This window comes from Melozone crissalis, unplaced genomic scaffold, assembly GCF_028551555.1.
Source record: "Melozone crissalis strain CALT ecotype California unplaced genomic scaffold, PUWL_Pcris_2 ptg000034l_1, whole genome shotgun sequence".
NCBI lineage: Eukaryota > Metazoa > Chordata > Aves > Passeriformes > Passerellidae > Melozone > Melozone crissalis.
This window is the reverse complement of record NW_026535812.1, coordinates 17469915-17493696: the sequence shown is the minus strand read 5'-3', so window position 1 is coordinate 17493696 and position 23782 is coordinate 17469915. Positions and strand designations below refer to the sequence as shown.

At 48.4% G+C, this 23782-nt stretch overlaps 2 protein-coding genes across 8 annotated transcripts in view; both read right to left on the bottom strand.

Moving 5' to 3' along the window:
• Window positions 1-863, bottom strand: part of DVL3 (dishevelled segment polarity protein 3) — a 33608-nt gene extending 32745 nt beyond the window's left edge. For all 7 annotated transcript variants that reach the window (XM_054282622.1, XM_054282621.1, XM_054282626.1 and 4 more), the window contains exon 1: window positions 673-863. In XM_054282622.1, coding sequence (XP_054138597.1) covers window positions 673-839 — 167 coding nt within the window. In that variant the 5' untranslated portion in view covers window positions 840-863. The remainder of the gene's footprint in view (window positions 1-672) is intronic.
• Window positions 864-4512: 3649 nt separating this feature from the next.
• EIF2B5 (eukaryotic translation initiation factor 2B subunit epsilon) lies at window positions 4513-22426 on the bottom strand. Its single transcript, XM_054282631.1, has 16 exons — window positions 22274-22426; window positions 21068-21192; window positions 20541-20726; window positions 20275-20452; window positions 19014-19094; window positions 18275-18352; window positions 17882-18194; window positions 17274-17419; window positions 16846-16981; window positions 16287-16388; window positions 15539-15646; window positions 14576-14666; window positions 13675-13798; window positions 8901-9026; window positions 7302-7412; window positions 4513-6231 (listed from the first exon to the last, which is right to left on the bottom strand). The coding sequence occupies exons 1-16, from the start codon at window positions 22424-22426 to the stop codon at window positions 6166-6168; spliced, it is 2124 nt and encodes a 707-aa protein (XP_054138606.1). The 3' UTR covers window positions 4513-6165.
• Window positions 22427-23782: the final 1356 nt, after the last annotated feature.

The following is a 23782-nucleotide window of genomic DNA, read 5'->3' as shown; positions in this document are numbered from 1 at the left end:
TGCCCAGGCCCTTTTGGTGGGGAATGACAGTCCTGAGTTGGATACAACCTGGGAGTGCCACCCTGGACACCCCAATGCGGGCTGCATGGGAGACACCACCTCAGGCAAGGTGTTGGCCAAACATCCTGAGCAGGGGGAGGACGTGACCCTCAGATGGGGATGATGGTCTCCCCAAAGGTGCCTCTGGCAGCTGAAGCAGGGTATCACCAGCTCCCTCACCGAGGAGTTAGCATGGCGCAGCTTCCCCAGAGCTGATGCGGGATCCGAGGATGTGCGGCTGCCCCGGAGGCAGCACCCAGGAACAACGAACCCAGAGAATGTGAACAGGGGGTATCACCACCAGCCCCCCACCTGGGATGCACGGAGGGTGTGCTCCTCCACACAGAACCCAAGGGGGTCACTATCCCCATCCTCGCCAAGGAAAGGCAATGGGGATGGAGGATGGATCGGGGTCCCCCTCCCCGCGCCGGGCACAGAGGGGCACCTCCCCATCCCGGGGGTCCCGGCCCCGCCGTTCCGGGGGCGCTCCCGGGGCCGAGCGGGCAGCCAGCCCCGGCCCCGGCCCCGTGAGGGCGGAGCTCCCCAGCCACCCCCCCCCGGCTCCCCGGGGAGGCCCACGGGGCCCGGGCTCCACGCGTGGCCCCGGGGGACCGGGCCCGGGCCCGCGCTCACCCGAAGTCGTCGTCCATAGACTTGAAGTAGAACTTGTAGTTGGGGCGGTTGAGGAGCCCCTTGAAATCGCCGAGGGTGACGCGCTCGGCCGGGATCGGCAGCTTCACCAGGTACGGCGTCTCCTGCTCGTCCAGGTGGTAAATGATCTTCGTCTCGGCCGCCGCCATGGCGCCCCTGCCCGGCCGCCAGGCCCCCGCCCCTGCCTCCGCCGCCTCCTCCGCCCCGGCCTGGACCCCCAGTCCCGGCCCGGCCCCCGCCCGCGCCCCGGCCCGGCTGCGGCCTCCGCACGCCCGGTCCCCCCGCGCCCCTTGTTCTCCGGGTCCCAGCGCCGCCCGGCTGCACGGCGCAGGCTCGGCCTCGGCCGGCCCCGCCCCGCCCGCCGTCCCGGCCCCGCCGGAACCGGAACCGGCGCCCCGTGGGGCCGCGGCGCGGGAGCCAGCCCCCGCCATGGGCCGGGACCGGGCTCAGCGGGCAGCCCGCGAGTTTGGGCCCGGATCCCGCCACGATGCTGGCCCGCACCCTGCCCCCGCCCAGGTCTCGCATCCATAGGAGACCCCCCTTGGCGGGCACTGACCCTCTGATTCGGAACGGATCCCCCACATACCCCCATCCACCCCGCCACTGCTGTGCCCATGTGGGTGCACGGCCCCTGGGACTGCCCCACCCCAGCCCCATCGCCCGTGGGTGCCTTGGGATTTATACTGCACATCCACATCCTCCTGTCCACAGCCTGGTACTCCCAGTGCACCCACATTCTCAGGGCCAGCTGGGAATATACCTCTCCCAGGCTCCATTCGGCTTTCACACCCCCTTTACACCCTGTGATACTGCTTCACACACAGGGTCATTCCTGTGTCCCACAACCTCTGCTTCTGTCCACACCTCAGGCCTCCCCTTCTATCTCTGCAGCCCTAGTCCTTTATCACACACCTCCCAGTCTTCTCCATGCTCCTCATTGCTATGTGCCCCATGAGTACGGCTTGCAAAACATGAGACATCCATCTCTACCCTATCCTCCCATGTACAGACCCCCTTGAGCTCCCATACTGTTTCAGATGGCCACCACACACAGGGACTACCACCCACCCCAGCTCCTCTCCAGCTTAGGCTTCCCTCTGAACCCCTTGTCACCATCCAACAACTAACCCCAGTGCTCAGACCTTTTCCTCACTAAGCAGACTCTTTCCTCTGCTCTTCATGAGACTCCTCTGTTCCATGTACCATGGCTTCTTCAACTGGGCACCCTTTGGCTGTGTGTTTCTTCCCATCCCGTCTCCCCAGACCCCAGCACATTCTCACCTACAGTCATCAGCACTGTGACCCCAGCCCCAGGACTTGCCTCTGTCCCACAGCAGTCTCAGGCTGTCTGGTTTCCCCTCTGCACACGTTGCCAGCACCCAGCAGGCACCAAGGAACCATCTCCATCAGCAGCTTCCCAGAGTTGTGGCTGAGAGCAAAGCTGGGGTGGATGGAGTTTTGGGAACACCCACCAACAGGAAGGGCAAGAACTGCCTTTCACCATCCTGGATTAGAAGGAAGAAACGCAAACGAAGCACCACACCATGGGCCTGCACAGGGCATGAGACTAGATCAGCCCTCAGACTAGACTGCCCTGCCGTAGGAAAAGGAGCCAGAGAGATCCTACAGGGAACAGAGCCAAGTTCCTCAGGCAGGCTGAGCTAAATAAGCCCTCTAATGCAATAAAGAGTCCTGCAGGCATTGCTAGTAATTACCTGGGCAGTACTGCTAGACTGGGGGAAGAACCTGACATTAAACTGAAAAAAAGAATAAAAATTCCAGGGAAGTCCTCGGGTAAGCAGAAGTTGTAGGAGGTCTGAGACTCTCCCATGTGTCCCATCAGCTCTTGGAAGACTGTAATTTCCTTATGCTCGGAGCTCTGTGGTAAAAGCTGGTGTACCTGGAATGAAGAATCCAGGTCAGGAATGGAAAAGTTTAGTTTAAGTTGCTTCTTCCTGTGTCAACCCTGACAGAGTTAATCTTAAAGTCGTTTTGCAACACCTCCTTGCCCCCAAAGCAGACACATGTGAAAGAATCCTGGTGTGTCCCTGGCAGGGCCACTGTCTCACCCACCTCCCAGCACAGCTGTGGATGCACCTCAGAGCCTGTATTGTACACATCAGACACTTTTGTTACCAAAAGGCCAATTTTCAGTAGTGCTGAGCTCCCAAGGGAGCACATGCAGCCTAGGGGAGGGTGCCACACCCCCGGGGTGGTAGTAGATGAAATCTCACTACTACAGCTGCCTTTTCTTTTAAAACAAGCCAAGTGACTGAATAGACTCAATGATAGATCAGTTTCACTGCTCACAGAGGCCTTGTGCTGTATGACTCATTGAATGGAAGTTAAGAACACAGTGCCAAAGAAATTAGCAGGAGGGGATTGTGCTGTGCACTCCAAGGTCCACAAGGAAGAGTTTTCTGAACTGCCTGTTGGCTTAGTTTTGCAATTATGGCAACTTAAAAATTGCAGCATTGATAAAATTGCTTCTTTACAGAGTACACAGGCTTCAGACATTTTAGTGCATCTTGGAACAGCCCAAAGCAGAGGTGGATGTAGTTGAGTTCCATCACTTACACCTTGAAGCAACACCAAATTATTATCTTCTTTTAAAATGGTTACTATTGTTAACTAAAGTTGTATGTTTGATAGAGGGACACCAGGTTCCTTCCATCCATCCATCCATCCATCCATCCATCCATCCATCCATCCATCCATCCATCATCTCTCCCTGTCAGACTGTCAGATGGGAAGGCAGACAAGTTGGTTACTATAGCCTTAGGAAAATAAAGTACTTAACTGCTTACATTGCTCAGAGATGGGCAGCAATGATTCCACATCCATTCAAAATTGCTCTCAAAGGCATTTCTAGCCTTCCAAACAAAAAACCATCTTGACTGAGGCAACAACAAAGCACCAAGCCCACCCTACATTTCAGCAATGGAATAAATGCTCCTTTAAAAAGTACAACACGTATCAGTACATAAGGATGCTGCACCATGCCAGAACTCCACCTTGGAGAGTATCAAGTGTACTAATTTGTTTTCTTTTTGCTACTCTATTCTTGGCATCTGTAAAACTACCCCACCACACACACCACCAACGCCTGAAGGATGTGGCCATAGAGCAACATTCTCCCCTTGGATTTTAACTCTCAGGTAAAAAGCAGCTGATACCACAGAGTTGGAGCAAAGGAAGAAGGAATGTGGAAAAAACAAAAGTGGAATTGTTACTTGGCAGAAATAATCAAGAACTTCTGGCAAAAAAGAGCCATTTACAGCACTACATGTTAAATTTATTCTTAAGCCAATCTTTACCCTGTAAAAGGAAAAAATAATATTTGAGATGTCCAAGGAGATTTTAAAATTACCAAGTCTTGCAGCTGGTTTGTAAATGGTTTTTCTGTAGCTGCCTCTGCCAGTTCCCTGCCTCTGCCAGTTCTTATTTCCCAGCATCAGGAGGACACAATGCATGACGTATCAGCCAACATTCCTATAAATTCCCATAATGACAAATGATAACAGATTTCTTTGGATTTAAGATTCATCTTTGCAACATAATTCTGTACAAAACCAAACCTCACCCACTGCAGGATTCCAAGTTCAGAAGTTTTAATGAATTGTTCTCTAGCTGCAGACAGGGCTCATGAGTTACCATCAAACACTTTCACCAATGCAATGCTGTGCTGATTTCCTACCTGGCTATTGTGTGCTTAAAATCTGAGGAAAAAGCAGTGATGAGTTATTTAACTTACACATGAAGCCCTGCTCAGGCATGTAAAACTGGAGACATACAATTTCAAGTCAAAAAAAGCAAACAAGATGGTAACACCAGGATAGTTTTTATTTGCTCCCTGAATTAAATATTGGCAGATACAGAAAATTCAGATACCAACTATTTCCCCAACATTTACAAGACTGAGTTTGCAATGTCAGAAAACAAGGACATTTATGCACAATCCTGGCAACTGATAGTGTGAGTGCACAAGATGGCCCTGCCTGAACATCACCTTTTTAGAGGCAGTATCCCTGGTCTCCAGCATCCAATGCTGTCCCCTCACTGACAATTGTGGCACCATGGAACGGCCAAGTAAATATCCTGAGTGGGCAGCTCCAGTGCATTTCCCCCTGCAAAGGATTTATTCCATGCTCCTCCTGAAGGGGCAGAGGCTAGGTCAGCACATCCAACAAATAACCCACCTATGAACACAACCTGATGGTCGCAGTACCCTTTTCACTGCTGAGAGCAGGGAGAAAGCAGCACAGTGACACTTCCAAGTAAGCTCTTCTTAACGGCCTTGCTGCTGCCACACATTGTGAGCCAGAGGCACACTCACTCCCTGCTGCCTGCCGAGCTGCTCTGCAGCTGCAGAGCCTCACAGTGGGTCTGCAGCACTTTCCCTGCTGTCTGAGGGAAGTTTCAAATAAATAAACGGCCATGAAGTAAGCAAGCTTATATAACTGAAATCATGTGGATACACAGGCTGTGTGCTGCTGAAGGAAATACCACTCGCTCCTTTTCACGCTGGAGCAGAACTTCGTAACTTGCATTCTCCTCAAAGCAACTGGTGCAGTCAATGCCCCCAGGGCAAAATACAAGTGTAGTTGGTGCAGCACGAGGAGCCAGGCACCTCTGCTCCCTTTTCATAAAAAAAAATTAAGAAACAGACACTTCTCTAAGCCATGTCTGCTAAGCTGGGGGCACAGAAGAATGATCACATGCAGGATATGGTGATCGGTACAGCCATCAACCAACCCTGTGGGGAAGCTGAGCACACACCACCCCCAGTTCTACAGCACAGGAAACACATGGTTTTACCAACTCCACTGTGCAATTTGTGTTAGATCCTAGCATGGCAGATGGCAAGAGATTTTCCCTTTTGGAAAGATCACAGAAGTGCCTTCTAGGCTGCAAAATGCCTTGGGCATCCTCAGACAGCTGCATCTTCTTTAGGCACAAGAACTCCTGAATTCTAGTCCTGCACTCCAGATCCTAATCCACGTGCTCTTACTCACCAACCTTGCCGGTGTCTCTTCAGCAGGAGTTCCCTTAGCTCCAGAAGCAATAATGACTCCAAATACCTCAACTGTACCACCATTCTTCCACAACCCTGATGGTTAGATCTACAGGGGCATTGTATACATCTGCATCTACTCTCTCCCTTTGTATTAGTAACAAGGACCTCCCAAAAGATAGCTTATAGTACATCATATCCAGGCTCCAGAGGGATTTTAGGTATCACCGCCTCCTGCTTTTCCCTTATCGTTTTTATACTGGGTTGCAACATAAGGTGCAAATGAGGGAGGGAGGGAGGGAAGTGGCAAAGTTGGGAACACACAACTGAATTAATGATGGGATTGTCAGTCACTTCGATGTCAGGCCCCACATCTATACACCATGCACTGGCATTGATCTTGCCCTGCCCACTTGGCCCAGAAAGGCAGTGAGAGCCTCTTCTCATGCTGAGCCACCATGTCAGTCCTGGTCGCCGTCAGACGACTCCTCCTCTGCCTCCTCCAGCCACTGGATAAACTTCTGGAGCTGCAGAGAGAATGAAACATAATTGGGTAACAACTGACACCAAGGAGATCCTGGAAATGCTCAACCAATATACACTGTGTGAGTGAGCATGACCACCATGCACAAGAAAGTATTTCCAGGAGAAACAGAAATGGAGGCAGTTTGAGGGAGCAAGAGACAATTAGGTGAAAAACCACTGGGATGCCACAGACAAATGCAGACTGATTAAATTCCTAAAGGAGATTCCTCCAGTCAGACAATCCCTCCAACACTCAGCAAAGACAAAAGCTTGAGAGGTTTTCAGAGCTTCAGGGCAAAGAGATGGCAGCTGCACCTTAGCTCACATGTTAGGAAAACTCTGTTGGGAAAAAAACTTGTCCCTCAGAAACTGCTATTAAAAAGGCAGCTCATTTTACGTTTTAACTGGGCTTGAACAAGCAGCTGAAAGCACTGCTGACCTATACTAATAGCTGACTTTGCAAAGGTCTTGAACAAAGTTGTTCTTTAGATGGTTTTTTCCCTCTACTTCTCTTCCAGATCCAGGGAGGAAGACTGGAACAGGGCTCAGCCAAACTGCAGCACAAAGTTCTGCCTGATGGAGGAGGGAAGTTTATATGCTCCTTGCAACAGAAGCCAAATGAAACTACTCAGTACAGCAAATGCTTAGAAATATATGTGAAGGGACTGCTGAGCCAGGAATGAAAGCTTCAAAGGAATTGCATGGGGCCAGCACACAGGGCATTGGCCTAAAGCCCATTTCAAATGGGTGTTGGCTTAGAGAAACCGTGCTGCTACTCCAGAAAGTGCTGGCCTCAGAGTGCTACAGAGAGCCCACTAGAAACAATCCTCACACTACCTCCATTCCTTATCCAAACAGGATGATTATGGCAGAATGCACAGAAACTGTTCTGGAGAACAAATCTGTGTTGATGAGTGTTCAGTGCACTGGTGTGTTTCTTGGCCTACCATGTTATGGCAGCTGCTCCACAGAAGGTGACAGCGACACCAAACTTTACTGGAAGTTTCTTTCAGCAGCTGTTGTCTGTCTGTCTCCCCCCAGCCCAGCCTCTCCCAACACCTTTGGGACTCACCCGTTGGTTTTTACGAAGCTGCTTTCCTTTGTCAGACGTGTCCCGCAAAGAGAACCAATTGAGAATTACATCTTCTTCCAGAATTTCCAGCTGGTAAAATGTCATCAACACCTGCATCAATTAGAAAAGAGCAACAGGCTCTCTATAAACTCTTTTGGGACTAGCTCACGTCCAAGTACAAAGTTTGCACGTAATCTGTGTCTCTCAGCTCCGTGTTCACCAGAAGGCACTCAGTCTGCTTCGTTTTCCTTCTACTGTTAAAAATAACCGTGATTCTCCTACCAAGCCTTATGTTCCTGACAGATATTGTGACACATAATGAGTCAAAGTTCAAGCTCCATCAGCATCAGCTTTGAGGATGCTGGGTAGGACTGAGAGCAGTGGGCAATGAGGGGTCACAGAGGATATCAGTTCAAGACCTAAGTTCTCTTTTTAAAGCAACCCAAACACCATCCCCAAAGCAGATCCAACAAGCAACTGATGCTGGCTCACATTCAGCAGTAACACGTGCAGAGGAGCATGAACCTGTCCAGCTGTGCCCCTCCTCCTGCCAGCTCTCTCTCTGCAGTGCCTTATGGCAGGTGTCAAAGCAATTGGTCATTGCTCAGCTCAAGCCCCTGCCCTGTGAGCGAGGCCATCAGGCTTTCTCAGGGTGCCTTTGTGCTCAGGCAGAGCAGGCACTTTGCATCAGCCTCCTTGCAGCAGAGCGCTAACAAAGCTGGCTGCCAACTCCAAATATAAAGTGTCACTTCAATTCCCAGCCTCTAGGGAAACTCAGGCCCCTAGAACAATGGACACATGCCAAACAATTGCTGTAATTCAAGGACATTTTGGCACACCAAACTGAAGGCTTTTGGCTCCAGTCCTAAGTGCTTTGCCATCAGCCAGAAGCACCGGTAGGAGAAGTTAGGATTACTCTTTTTTGAAGAATCAAGAGTTAAGCAGGCTCTAGGAGAGCTCCTCCAAAACAGACAGGGGCTTCCTGAGTTGCTGCTAAAGGAGCCTTGTAATCCAAGTCAAATGCTTTCCATGTGATAAGGCAGACAGAATGTAGGGACAAAATATTTGTAAAGGATGGTGAGGAGGAATATATGAAAATTCTCAGAAGTAGGGAGACAGATAATAAGCCACATGACAGCTTTCCTTTGCTCCCTATTTCATAACTAGCTCAGCCTGAATAAAATTCCACTTTTATTCCCAGCTTTTGTGTTTTGCACTCCAAAGTAGGATAAACCATTTAGCAGTGAGATCCCAGGGACCACGGAGAGATAAATGAAGAGAAGCTCTTCTAGAGCGAGTCTCTGGCCTCGCCTCTTCCAGTGTCACACAACAAGGGCATCTATGTTGGAAGCTGCAAAATAATAGCTCCCCACAGGCTGCAGGCTGGTAATTAATACTCACCTTCAGCTGTGCTCCCTCAGAGGCACAGGCAGACACAGAACTATTTTTTTTTTTAACAAATTGTTATAAATGGATTTTCTACACACCCTCTCCACTGAGACTCCAAAATTCTCTCCCTTAAAGCAGAGAGGTGATGATGTAAATAAGATGCATTCCACTGTGAATCTAGCAAAAACAGATTTGGGAGAGGATACTCACTTTAGCTATCGATGTGCAGAGACTGTCATGTTCCAAGAAGAATTCCTCAATGGCACATAAGGCATTCAAGTGATCTGATGCTCGTTTTATGTAGTTCTTAAACAACGGGGTCCAGTTCTTCAACAGCTGCAGGGAGAAAACACAGAAGAGCTCCTGAGCTGAGATGGATGGGTGCACTCAGCCCAGTGTCTCAGCTGTGTTACACCAAGTGACCCAGGGAAGCATTTTATGAAGCTATTCAGCTCACTACTTCAGGTATTTGACCCTCTCTGTCCATGAAACAGATAATATTGAGTTTCACATGTGAGAAGAGAACCTGGTTTTACTGAGCTTTCAGAATATCTATTAGTTTTCCTGTTTTTGCCTCTCTAGATGGAATACTAGATCATCACAATGAATGTTGTTCAATGGAGTCTGTTGTTCAAACAAAATCTCTTCACTGCAGACTGATAAGGAGAGATACCTACATGCTACTCACAGCCTCCCCCCACAGAGCAGCTGACATTTCAGTGGAATTTTCCTTCAAAGCAGAAGGACGAATAAGGAAACATAGAAAAAGGTAATGCCAGGTTAATTACCAGCTGAGTAGAAGTGAACAGTGAAAAACAACCACCCCTAAAACAGGAACGTGTCAGAGCAGCCCCTAAGTGCAAATCACACATTTGCTGTGTGCCCAGAGGCTTGTTTGGATCCTGAAGCCTGCTGCAGGGAACGAGTGGGAAGGATAAAGGACAAGAAATTGTTACACTATTAGTTGTTCTCTCCTCCAAGGCTTATTTTTCTTGAAGTCTTAAGTTTAATGATTTTAGTGCTGCCTCTTCAAACAATATTTCTGAGTCCCCCACAGCTCTTTCCCTTGTTGTACATATCTGGGAAATATGCAGCAGAGAGCTCTGCGAAGCAGCACACACTGACCTGAATCTGGGATAGGAGGTAATACTTAGATCCCCATCCATAAAAATTTTAAAAGGTATCAGAACTTGGATAAGATACAAAAATTCTTCTTTGGCCACATCATGACCTGACCATCCTACAAAAGCATTGCAGGAAATTAAATCAGAGTTCCACATCTTTTTAAACGGAGTAATTCAACAGCAGGTGATCCTGGAACTACACCCCTGGCATGCCTGCACAGATACACAAGTCTGCTGTGCCTTCAGCAGTGTCTCCTTACAGAACAAATCTGGTTTGTTTTGAAGGGAAACTGCAATTCACAGGGGCTTGGGGTGTGATGAAGAAGCTTTGAGCCACCTAAATTTGGGGTTAATCAGCATTTTACTGTCCAGGATAACTGTTAACAAGCACAGACCTGGGAGAGGGAGAGCTCCAGGACACACAGCAGAGCTACAACCCAGGCTCTGGGGTAGTCCAGGCTGGTGTGGGCCACCAGAGACAGCCTCAGCTAGGAAACAGTAACAGGGCTCATCTACTCTGCAGTACTGCACTCCATCACCTCTGCAGACACATCTGCTATGCAACCCTGCTGGAACTTGCATCCCTCAAGCAGAAACAAAGAAGGGATTAGTCCAAGCAAACTCATCTGTACAGTGGTAGACTGACTGGTTTAAGGAACAACAGTAACAGCACAGAATGATCCTGATCATCATGGTAATCATCATGGTATGACAATAAAACAACTGAGGGTTCTGTGGCATATTTACAGGAGGTACTTTAGCAAAATGTTTAATGCTAAACACTCTTCCCTCCTCTACAACCATCTCCCCATTCTTATTACTACTGGATAAGAAAGTTATCCTACTGGAAAGTTTATTCCAGGCTAAGAAACACTTTGTAATACTTTTCTATTAACACCTTTAAATCATAAGCAGGCACAAACCTAACCAGAAGCTACTGAGTTTCTGAAAGCAGGTTATTTATACAGAAAACACTCACAACCCCAGGACTCAATTCAGCATGCCTGCTGCTGGAAAAGGGAAAGAAGAAAAAATATACCATGTCAAGTTGAGAACATGCACTGCCCTGTAACTGGTGCTAGTGGGGGTAGTGGTAAACAGCATTTGGGCTGATCACCATCAATGGCCTCAGTGACAGCAGAAATCCATCTGGTCTCCAAATAAGCAATCCCGCGGTGTGTTCACATGCACTCCATTACAGAATCCCAGTTCTGGGAAAGGTCTGTAGCTCTAGGAAAGGTCTATTTCTGCACCTTCTCTGCTTTACAACTTGCACAAGAGCTGAACGAGATGTCTGACACACATCAAACTGGATACCTCTACTTGTCAAGCCTCCATGTTTCATCTGAAAAAAATACCCACGGGCATATCCTTTACCAGATGCTTGTTTCCTAAAATTGCTGCAACACTTCAGAGCTTCATGCTCAGGGGCCAGCACTTCAGACCACATAGTGTGGTTTCAAGTCAAATCATACATCACAACTATGGCATTCCCACAATTTCCCCTCCTGAGCTGCCTGGGACTGCCCTACCATAGGTTTTATATAAGCAACCCATCTTATTTCAGCATCTCTTGGTCAGAGTTGAGCTACAAAGAGAGTGAGAAACATAAAACAGGTCTGTAAGGTTCAGTGGGCTCCTGATACCCATCACTCTCAGAATGCAGGTAGCCCCATCTCACACAAAATAACATTTTTCCATAACTACTTCATCATGAGCTGCTCTCAGCCCAAAACTGCTATTGCCTGAGGCAGTTTTAGCTGCAAACTTCAGCAACAACTATTTTCATTATGTACTAACCTATACCAAGCCTGTGCTTGGGATTTGCAGAGTGTAAATAAGAATTAGTAAATTAATGGAGTGCACTTTTTACTAACCAGGGAATTGCAAGTTGCAGAGAAGCCACTGTTCCAGATGCTGTACAACTTCTACCTGAAGAACTGATCTTTGCAGAGCACTGCTGGTAAATACACAAAGCTGCTGCCTCAGAAGAACAGTGATGTGTGTTTAACAAGCCTTTGAAGGCTGGGTCACTACATCTATTAGAGGTATATCTCACCCCAAATACTGGGTTATTGTAACAGTGACAAACACCATGAGTGCAAGTGAACACACCTGTAGCTCACCAGGACACTGTGATCATGCTGAATGCAGTGCAGAAAGCCAGCACAGCAATCCTGAACACAGTGAAGGATTCTCTAAGAAATTTCCTGGTTGTTCTTTACAAGGGAGAATCTGGAGAAAGTGGCTGCCATGATGGTCAATTGGTTTGACACCTGGCTCTATTTGATAAATCTAAGGGTAATTTTTTTCATAAATGAACACAATTCCCTGCCTAGACAAATGCCACATGGCATGACACATGGCCACTCTAAACATCACATTTTGATTATTACTAAAGCATTAGCTTTCCTTTGATGACAAAGATATGGACAAAGTTACCCAGAGAAACTCTTCACCTACTACCACTGTCTTCATCTTCTAGGGGTTTGGGGCAATTACACAAAACTTTATTCATTTATATGCTTCATCCCAGACTAGAACATCTTCTGACTGAGTGCTGCAGTGAAATTCTCCTTTCCCACTCATGCTACAGTTAAGAGCCTAATCTGAGAGACCAAGAGATGCCATATCCCAGCTGGGATTAAAAAAAACCCCATCCTATATAGCTACCAATCCCACACAAGCTGTTGTCTAGATGTACTGCTTTGCCCTCAGAATCTAACACCTGCTCCAACATCTTCTTCAGTCCTCCTCCTTCAATTCTCTTTTTCAAGGACAGGACATGCTATTCAAGAAAACAGTCTGGAAAAATGAACAAAAGCAAGCAGAATTTAAACAGAGTGAGCAGCAAAACCTCACTAAGCCATCTGAAGAAGAGATCAGTTTACATGGATGTTTTCTGCAGAAGGCATCTCCACACGTCCAAGAGGTGAATTAAGTAGCATGCTTACACCTACACAAAGGAGAATTAGTTTTCCACCCTTTCCCATCAATTGAAAGCACATACTTCCTCAGAGAAAGGATTACGAGGAAGTCTAGTGTTCCTCTCAATCTCCTAAAAAAAAAGTAGTCCTAAAAAAAAAGTAGTCTGTCCCAAACATGTGTCAGACCTATTCATTCTGAAAGAGCATTTTCAGAATCTGTAGTTTGCAAAGTCAAATACATAAGTGGACTGTAACAAGGAGACAAAGATACTACAATGACTTCAGCTGGGGTGAACAAAACCATTAAGAGAAGACTGTCTGCTTTTTAAAACAGGTCCTACCCTACTTTTTCTGCCATAAGGCAGGAAATTGAAATTGGTACACTCAACTACACAACCCATGTCCCTAGCAATAAAGCAGAACTTTATCTTTGCACAAAGACAACAATATCGTGCCTTGGCATTTGTCTGGAAAAAAAATTGGCACCAATTATGGTATGCAGTAAAATAAGACCTTGGAAAGGATCCCATTGGGAGAGGAGTGCTCCCCATTGCCCCAGAGACAGGACTTGAGATGGATTGAAACTGGGTTGCTGGAATTCAAGCCTGTAAAGACATCTCTAACAGACCTCCTCTTTTCTCTTTTACAAATTATGCACTTCTACTGTGTCACACAGGCAACAGAAACAACCACAGGTACTGAAGTAGAGCTCCCACACCTACAGTCTCAGCTGAGCTCTGTCAAACAGGAACAACAGTTTCAGTTCATTTTTATTTCTATAGAAGACAAAGAGGCTCATGAACTCAAGGAGTTCAAGTGGCTCCAGGGTTAAACAAAAGGGATTTCTCAGGCAGGAACTACTTAGGGCACACAGAAAGACTGTTACACACTAGGAGACAAGCCCAAAGAAGAGTAAAATGGAGCAGGACTCACAGGAAGTAACGCTGAGAAATAGTTCTGGGAGTCCAGGTTTGCATCCAGCTGCTGCAGTGGGAACTCCAGGATCACTTTACTGAGCACCTGCATCATCTCCTTCAGGCTAATGTTATATGCATACCTAAAATTAAAAAGGCAACATTTCAACATTTCACACTGTCTGATCTCGGCAGACTGTGGCTATTCACAGAGATAGAGTAGAAAATCTGATTTTCATACTCTTATTTGTTTATTTGGTTTTCCAAATATTCAGATAATAAAATCACTTTGTATTGCATCAGACTCTGCATAAGGCCATAAGTCCTGAAAATCTGTTATCACAATTGGAACAAGCTGCTGCAGGGACAGCACCCTCACATTTAGCAGAGTGCTGTAGGAATGCTCTTGCACAAAAGAAAGCACACAGGTTTGGATTTGAGAAACACTAAATAAAAGGCACTCTAAATATGTGTTGTAGACTTGCTGCTGTAAAAATACTGTGCACAAGTCACACCACAGCACAGCCCCAGCTGCAGGCAGCTGGCTGAATGCTGCAATGCCCAGAGCAACAGACCCTGCATGAACTTCCAGGCAGTCGTGCCAAGAACTGGCCTTTTCTCCTCAGTCCACAGTTATTCAGCAGCAATTCAATCTCTTGTTACAGAGAGGGGGCAGGAAAAGCCTAACCACCAAGGATGCTAGAGGTGCAGCTGGTGCTCCCCATCAACTCCTGCTGTCATTCAGTCATGATGTCTAAGCTGCATTTCTCATGCTCCTTACTGATAAAATGTCTAGCAATGGGAATTCACGTGGTTTCTCCTCTTCTTTTGACATGCCTGCTGTCAATCCCTGCTGTTCAGCAAAAGGGACAATATCCCTAAGGATACACCAAGGACCCCTAAGGACATCCCCAACTCACTTGAGGGAGTTGATTTCCAGGACCAGGTTGTCACAGGAAATGTTTTCTTCTTCACCCCTTTGTAACGTACCCAGAACCTCGTTCTGGAAAACTAATGAAAGAAAGGACAGGCAGTTAGACACGAGGGAAAAGCACAGATTTCCAAACTGCTCATTACTGAAGGAATGATGCCCCTCACAAAAAAGGCATTCTGACACAGATGTTTATTTGTTCTCTGTACACTGACACAAACCCACAGCAACTATACTTATAAATAGTGGGATATAATTCAAACAAAGGAGAAACCACCTACTACATGTCACTGATCTATGCACAGAAACCAGTACAAAGCTATTTACCTCTGCAGCCTTTTAGAGCAGAGTTTCTATTATACTTTCACAATCTAGCCTTTTCTACTCAGACAAACCTCATCTTCCCATAACTGAAAGTATTAATTCAAGTCTAAAATTTATTGATTTATTTCCTTTGAGGCGATATTCCAACAAGAGAGAGTTTTTGGGTTTTTCCAATTTGGCCTGAACCTCTTTCAAATCTAGGTAAGCTTAACACAACAAAACAGAAAACCAAAACATCTCTGCCTAAAGAGGAAACTCCTAGAAGGACATTTATTTCTTCAGAGTGATTACAGTACTAAGCTGTCCATACAGAGAAACTCTAGTGGACCTTCCCATAGTCTCTAAAATTGGGCAATGACACTCAGGGAGGTTCTTTCATGAAGGTCCAGTGATGAGGAATGAGGAAGATGGAGACTCTTTGCTAGTTTCTTATCCTTGACTGCTCTGGGTTAACCCAGCAGTGATACAGGGAATATTAATGAACTCTGTAGAAAATGCAGGAAGTGAGATCAGGAAACAACATATCACAGAGGTGCACAAATTTTCCAATACATCCAGAGAAGGCAGCACAAACCTCACACACTGCAGTATCTACAGAATCACTGTACTTCTTCAGAGGCCATCTCACCTTTGATGTCATCCAGCTGAGGGGAAGCTGCCCGACTGTCTGGCTCCTCAGAGCCCATGCTCAGGTCACTGTCAGATTCACTCTCCTCCTCTGAGTGCATAGCTGGGCCTGAGGAAGGACAAGATGCAGCATTCAGCACTCAAAAGCTGCAACCATCATATGCCATGAGGAACCAGGCGTCCCAGGGACTTCCCAACCAAGTCAGCAACTATCTGTCCTTGCAAGGAAGCTTCTATTTACAGGTCCAGATGATTAGATTTGCTGCAGAGGGAACACTACAGCAGGCACGAGGATAATGGGATTTTTGGGAGTCTGCAGGCAGACAACAAAGGACACGGACAGAAGGAACTGCATTTTGTGCAGAATGCTGAGTCACAATGGAGCAATGTCAGCAGACACTGCCACTGGCAGGAAGAAAGCCAGCAGCACCTGGAATAGCCAAAGCATATTCCCATCTGAGGGAGGGGCTGGTGCCCCATGGTGCAGCATTGCCAGCAGACAGCTCTGTGTGTTAGTGCAAGACAAATATCTAACAAACAGCTTCCACAGAGCCCAGGTAGAGAGAATCTGGTCCATGACCTGCTTTTAACTCTCACCTTCCCGCACACATAGATGGTATCTGGAGCCAGTCTGCTTCACAAAGCCCAAGTCTTCCTCTAGACACAATCACCAGCATCCCACTTGGCTGGTTTCCCCAACACACACCTGTCTGCTCAGCCCCAGGTGACCACACTAAACTTCTCCTCACCCCATAGGCTTTGCCTCTGCTCTTCTTCATCCTCTTCATTCTTGTCATCTGCTTTCCAGAGATAGCCTCTGCCCTCTGAGCCTACATCCTTTTTATTGTAACCTGGAAAAGAATCAGCAATCAGAGTGTGGATGTAGCAGATCTGCTTACAGGCAAACCTGAAATAGACTGTATAACCTGCATGTTACTGCCCCTACAGAACCTTCATCAGGAGGGAGCTGGGACTTCTGCAGAGGTACATGGATTTCAGCTTTCATTTCTTCACATGCCTTGACAAGTGACTTACTCCTTCTTACAGCAGCAACATTTGGCAGACCATGTTTAGATCCCTTGACAAACCCACACTGTAGCAACAGCACTTCACAAGGACAAAGCCCTTGGACTCAGCTGAGTATCCTTGCTTTCCCTGATGAAAACCCATAGGTTCCAGGCTGAATGCAGCTCTAAGCTCCACCCTAGCACTGCAGTGACTGGAATGGTGCTGGTAAAGACCCCAAAAGATAATGGAAGACAAATCCTTCTGCACAGCTTTAGTGCATGGAGACAGAGACTCTCATACCTTTCAGTTTCACTTTGCTCTCCTTGTTCACACCAGAATCATCACTGAACTGGTCATCATCCTCTTCTTCCTCATCTGGGGGGTGCAGAGAGATCACTGTGCCCTCAGAGAGGGTGATGCCAGGACCTACTACTACCTGAAAATATGTGAAACACATCTTAATAACAAACACTGTGACTGCCCCTTTGTACCTCCACCAGCAGCTGCAGACAAGCTGTCACTAATAAGTGTAACTGAAGACACCAGCACTGCCACTTTCCATATTATACTGCCCCAGCCAAGCAGAGGGAAGAAAAGGGTGGGAGCAGTAGCACAATCTCAACCTCTGCAAAAAGGCTTGGGGCAGCCCTGTGTTCTGGAATAGTACAGTGTAAGATAAGTGACCTGCCAGGAGGGGCAGAAAGCAGAACAGACATAAATCAGCTCACCTGAGAAGAGAGGACACAGCGGGGCTTTAGCTTTACTTTCTCCTTCACTTCAGCCTCGTCACAGATAACAGAATGGTGGATCTCCACATTATCTGCTATGTGCACTCGGTCCCACAGAACAGCTCCATCCAAAGTCACTTTATCACCTGTTACACACCACCAAGTACAAATATGTTGAGGAAGGCTGTCTGGTGCTCTTTGACACTGCTGAGTCTTACTGGCTTACTTAAGCCTTACATCTTACTGACTCCCAACCCCCTTGATGCATGATGGATGTTAGATGATAGGGGAAGAAACAGCTCATGAAAATGGGGACAGATGTCCCTCATTTGCAGGATGGTGGTGGTTGATAACTCTATATCAGTAAAGGTCATGCATTCTCTGCTGCTGAAACAACTAATTTGCATGAAGTACTTTCCAGCTTCATTATGGTACCCTGGAAACCTTAATCTATTTCCTCTGCTGGAAAACCAAGCTTTTCTCTTTTCTCCCCATTAGCAATCAATCAGTACCCACCTATCAGTGCAAAAGGCACTTTAAAAACTGAATTCCAGCAAATGTGTGCCCTGGCCTGGCACGGCTGGCACATGCCCCACTCCTGCACTCACCTATCCTGCAGTTCTGCCCAATAACGCTGTTGGTGATGGAGCAGTTGCTGCCAATGACTGTTCCCTGCCCGATGAGCACGTTCTCCTCCAGCACGCTGCCATGGCCGAGGCTCACATCCACCCCTCGGTAAATGTTGTGTTTAGAGTGGGTGTAACTCTGGTTCTTGTCATCAGTGAAGTTCATCTCTGGAGTGAGAGGATAAACCCAGCGCCGGATGATGTCAGAGCACACAGCCTCGTACATCAGCAGGTTGCATATATGAGCACCATACTCTTCTGTTGTTACATGCATATGGATCTGGTTCCCCAGGACCTGGCAGGCAGGCAGAGGCACATCAGAAGGTTCTCTAAGGCAAAGTAACAGGATCTCCCTTGTAACAACTCTCTCCTTACCTCCTCATTCACCAACAGGCCACGCACAAAGTCATCCCGCGTCTGGTAGTCAAAGTTGTCTGTGAACAGTTCAGCCACCTGTCAGGAATAAAGTACATGGAAATACTATAGTTAGAGCCAAGTTATACAATATAGGAAAGTGATGGTCTTGCCTTGAATAAAGCTGTGACTCCTTCTGCTAGGAATATTGACCCTGCCCTCTCCTCCCCCTACTACTCCTGCAGAATCAATTAACAGATTCTGATTTCAAAAGGGGCAAGACATTGCTTTAGCATTTCCAAGCAGTTTTCCCAGCCTCACTTTGTAGTTTCACCCCCAAAGGAAGGCTGCATACAAACTTTATCTATGTTAGCGAGCCTTAGCTAGAATAACCCTGAATGTTACCCTAACATGGTACCAGCTTAAAAGTACTGACACTTCTCCACAGCACAGCCACCACTACTGCTCCACAGATGTTATTATATCCAAAGGGAAGTAACTTATTTCTGAAATAGTTTCATTCTGTGCCAAACCAGCCAGTCTCTGGATGCATCCACCATGTAGTTCTGCCTGGGCTTGAGCAGTGGATGCCAGAAACAGACAGAGCCCCCATGTGTTCCACCACATGGTCATCCAGGCCGTCCGCTCAGCCAGTTCTGTTGCCTAAACCTGGTACTCACGCCACACACACCCTGCACACCAGCAGTACCAAGGGAGCAGTGCAGACTGAATTTTGGACCCTTGGAAGGGCAGGGCTCACCTGTGGAGAGCAGATGCTGATATGACAATCCAGCAAGTCATGGCGCACCTCAACGTTCTCAATAGAGTTCTGGAACAGACTCTGAAAGAAGAAAGTTCAGGTGACCTGAGTGCCTCATGCAGTATCAAACCTAAAAGCCTTCTATAAGGCAGGGGCAGTACTCACTGAATTATTAAACTAGCTGAAGCTCTGAGGATCAGAGAAATCTACAATCTACACTAGACCCAATCTCAGCAGGCACAGACTGACCACACAAAGAGCTGAGTGTCAGCCCGCAGAGACTGCCCCTGCCCCTACACAGTGCAGGTCTCCCAGAAACACCTTGTACTTCCAACAATCACTTTTGATGAGGTTCCTTACCTCTGGGAGTCTCTGGGAGCTACAACTGTACAAAAAACCACTGATAAATCCAAATACAATTTTTACAGCTGGGGGTCAGTTTTGTATTGTTGCATTTTGTTTCTTCTGGCTTTTCCTTTTTTTGTTTTCTATGGTGGTTTGTACTTCCATTTGAAGACATGAAATAACCTCCTGATTACTGATGTGGGGATGAGAATATTATACAATCACAGCCTTAGTTATGAGTTGAAAAAAGAATCTGGTCCATCTATCTCATGGAGAAAGTGTCTTCACAGACATTTACAGAGCATTTACTACATTATTAGGTGAACAAACAGGTAAAAGGAGGTGTAATTCCACCCCATGTCAGGCTCAACAACACTTCAAAAAGGAAAGGGCTGTTACACACTGGAATGGACTGCCCAGGGAGGTGCTGGTGTCCCACTCTTGGAGGTGTTTGAGAAATGACTGGATGTGCCATGGTCTAGTTGATAATGTGGTGATCAAAGGTTGGACTCATCTCACAGCTCTTTTCCAACCTAAATGATTTGGTAAAAATGGTCTATGTATGGTAGTGGTACATGCACTCCAAACTGGGAGCCCCTGCAATATCACAAATAATCTCCCTCCCTTGGTTTACACCATGGAAAGGAAATAATGGTCAAAACCTGAACTCTGAGAAATCATCTGCCTCATGCTCAAACTGGAATGAGGCACAAAGATGCATGTCCCAGCATGATTTCACCAAGCCTCAAATAAAGATCAAGGGGGAAAAAGCCATTTACCCCAAGTTACTTCCTATCATCTGCTCCTCCGGGAGGAGCAGCTAGGACAGCTCCCCAGCCCTCACTCAGGGAGGATTTCCCTGGGTGGGCTGCCTCACTGCCACAGCCCTTTTCCACCTGCCAGGCTCCAGACGCACCATAGGAAAGCGGAACCGCTTCAGCCCCTGCGTTCTCTGGTAGTGAAGGACACGGTTTGTGGCACTGTCCATAGCAATAACAATGTCATCCTCCTTGCACCTGGCATGGTGGCCAGGTGAGGACTCCTTGAATATCATCGTCATCACAGACACATTCTTTTCCATCTTACGACGCAACCTGAAAAAGGAGGGCACAGCTATGAGAACACTCCTCAGGGAGCTACTTCTGCAGCACACCAGGCAAGATTCACTCTTCCAGCACCTACTTGTGCTCCTCCAGGGCTTTGGATATATTGAAGTTGGACACCACGTCACCAGTGACCAGGACGAAGTCGGAACGCATGAGGGACTTGGCGTCCACGTCGCGCAGCACGTCCCCAAGGGAGCGGTACAGGTCCGAGGTGACAAAGCGCACCTTGTTGGGAGACGTGTGCCGGCACCACTTGGATTTTCTGGAAGAAGGGAAAAAAAACATCAGGAAGGCATAAAGAGGCTGTTCCCACAGTGTCCCAGTGTGTGCCACACCTATAAGGGAGTGCTGTGACAGTGAGCCCACTGTTGCCAGGCTCAGGTACACCAAGAAAGTGAACTGAACCACAACATTCAACCTTCTAACACTGCACAACCACCCTCCTACACAGCAGGGATGGTACTTTCTGAGATGTGCTGGGAGACCACTGCTGAAAGGGTGTCTCTTACAGTTTTCATATGAATCAGTGAGACCTTTGAGGCTTGTTGGAGGGCAGACAAATACGTTCCATGATAAAAACTGAAAAGAGTAAGAGATTCTTACTGCAAATGCTCTTTTATCTCAGCTGACTTCCAACAGCAGAAAACAAAGGTTTCTTCCACTCCTGTTGCTGTTAGGAACTCCAAGGTATAATCAATCATGGCCACATTTGCCATAGGTAAAAGAGCCTGAAAAAAAACCAAAACACCATAGAGATAGTTGAACAAACACTCAGTACCCCAACATCAGAAACAGCCCCTTCCAGCTTGGGGATATAATGTCATCAATAGTACCAGAAACATAACACAAGTAACTGCCCCACCAGGTTTTATAAAAATCTTATGGAGCTGATCTAAACAGTAAGAGCTAATTTGTGATCTTCTAGGGGCAGATCCTCAGTTCAGAAAGGAAGGCATACAAAATGAAGTTATCACTGAAAACTGTTCAAGAAGACTCAGATAAATGACAGAGACTGGAAAAGTGCTGATTCCCTGACTCAGGCTTCAACTGCTTCAAGAAAAACCTGCCAGACATGAATGATGAAGCCATAGTAATATGAGTGTCCAGAATTAAACAAGGGGAACAAAACCCCAACCTAAAGAGAAGTGAGTACTCTCTTGACTTGAGATTCAACTCATACTTATTAAACTGAATTACTGAGTCACACCTGAGTGATGGCATACCATTCCTCGATTCATTTTTGGTGCTGTTTCATTTCAGGCCTGAGCTCGCGTGTATAATTACAAGCACCACCAACACTTAATCAGCAAATAAGGTGAGACAATTATTTAGACCTAAAGTCTCCAGAAGCCTTTTATGTTCTTTTAACACGCAGCCTTTTGAGATGGATAATTAAAGCACTACCCCCTTCCATTTTTCTGGCCATATTTTTTCATGCATTACAGCTGGCAAGGGGCAAGATTTCGTTTCTTTCCTTTATCAGAAACAAGCTGTCCAAACCCGCTGACGGTCCCACACCAGCCGCAGACCAGGAGCCGGTAGCGCAGCTCCCACGCCATATGGAGAAGCGAAGAGCCCGACACAGCAGCGATCGATCCTCGTCGCCTCTCCAGCGAGGAACACGAACTCCTGAGGCCGAGAGCTGCCGGAGCGCAGGAGCGCGGGAGAAGCCTCTCCCCCTCCCGACCCAGCCCGGCCTCTCGCCAGACCCCTGCGCGCCCCGGCCTCCCGGGGACAGTGCACACCGGACAGGCGGCCCCGGAGGCACCGGCGCGGCGCAGGCAGCAGCACCCAGAGGAGAGTTCTCACCCGCGGCCGGTCCTTGGAGATCGGGAAAAAGCGGCGGTTGAAGCTGTCGGCGACCAGCACGGCCTGGAGCGGCGGCGGCGGCTCCTCCTGCGGGTCGGGGCCGCGGGCGGACCCCCCACCCGCCCCGCGCCGCGCGGTACCGCGGGCCGCCATCGCCGCACGCGGCCGCCGCCGCTTCCGCTTCCGCTCGCGACGGGAGCGGCAACGGGCGCCCGGCGGGGACACAACAGCGTGGGGCGGCGCGTCCCGGCGGGAGCGGGGCGGGAACGGGGCGGGAGCGGGGCGGGAGCGGGGCGAGAGTTGCTCTTTGCCTCCCCGTCATCTCCTTCCTCCCGGCATCACCTCCGTAGCGAAGGTCCGCCGTGGCACGGCCTGAGGAGCGGGGAGAGGCGTTTCATCGCCGTCCCCCGAGTAGGGAGCGGAGGTAGAGCAGCGCAGCTCCCCGCCATGGCCGGGCACGGTCGGGACTCGGCCTGGGGGAGGCCTGGATGTCCCCACAGACAGCCCCAGGTGGCCTCGGGGTGTGTGTAGTACTTTGATGTGACCCTGGTGGTGTCTGGTTTTGGGAACAGTGAAGTTTTCTGATACGCTTCCTAGCAGCTACGTGTTTGTGCTGCATTCCCAAATGCCCAGGCGCTGCTCCTGCAAAGGACAGCCTTGATGTGAAGCAGCCCGTCAGCGCACAGCTCGCCCCTGCCAGCAAAGCTGTCCCCAAAACCTGCAGCCCCTGAGGGACCCCTCAGAACCCGCTCAGAGACCTTTCCACTGTGGATGGGATGAAAGGAGATGTGGTTTCTGAGGGTGGGGGTGGCATTTTTCTTCCCCTCAGCTCGGTGAAGCAGCTGGGATGCTTCAGTGCTGTCTGTCCCCCTGCTCGGACCCTGTCACTTCCACGGATTCCCGATCCCCTGCAGCCATTCCTGCCCCAACCCAGGCTCCATCTAGCACAGCTCTGATTGTGCTTCAGTACTATCCTGGTCCTCAGAAGGGGATGGGCTATGTACAGTCCTCAGCACAGAAAACCTGCCCTCAGCTGGGCCCTCTGCTGCCTTTCCCTGTCGCCCGTCCCAGGGCTGCAGGACTTGCCTGGCACAGTCCACACAGCACCGTTACCTGCTCGTCTGTCACCGAGGAAAAGCTGTGTGGTAACCCTGCATTCAAATCCAGGAAAACAGGCTGAAATACCTCCCTAGGGAGCACCTAAGTGGATGGCAGCAGAAGGGCTATGGAGAGCCCTGAGCCTGGCAGCAGGACAGCCCTTTCCAGTGCTGGCTGCTGCAGGACCTGGTGCTCGCTGCCTTGCCCCGTTGTCACATTTCTGCTCCTCTCCACATGGCACAGGCAGTCACAGCCCCTGCTCTGTCACCTCACCAGCCTCTCTTGCTGCCCCCACAAATTCACCCACTGTGACACCCTGCTCTGGTCCTCACTGCTGTCATCTGCTACTGAGTGACAAGCCAAAGACTCAAAGAGTCTCAAATTCAATTGTGGTCTGAGAGAAACACAGGG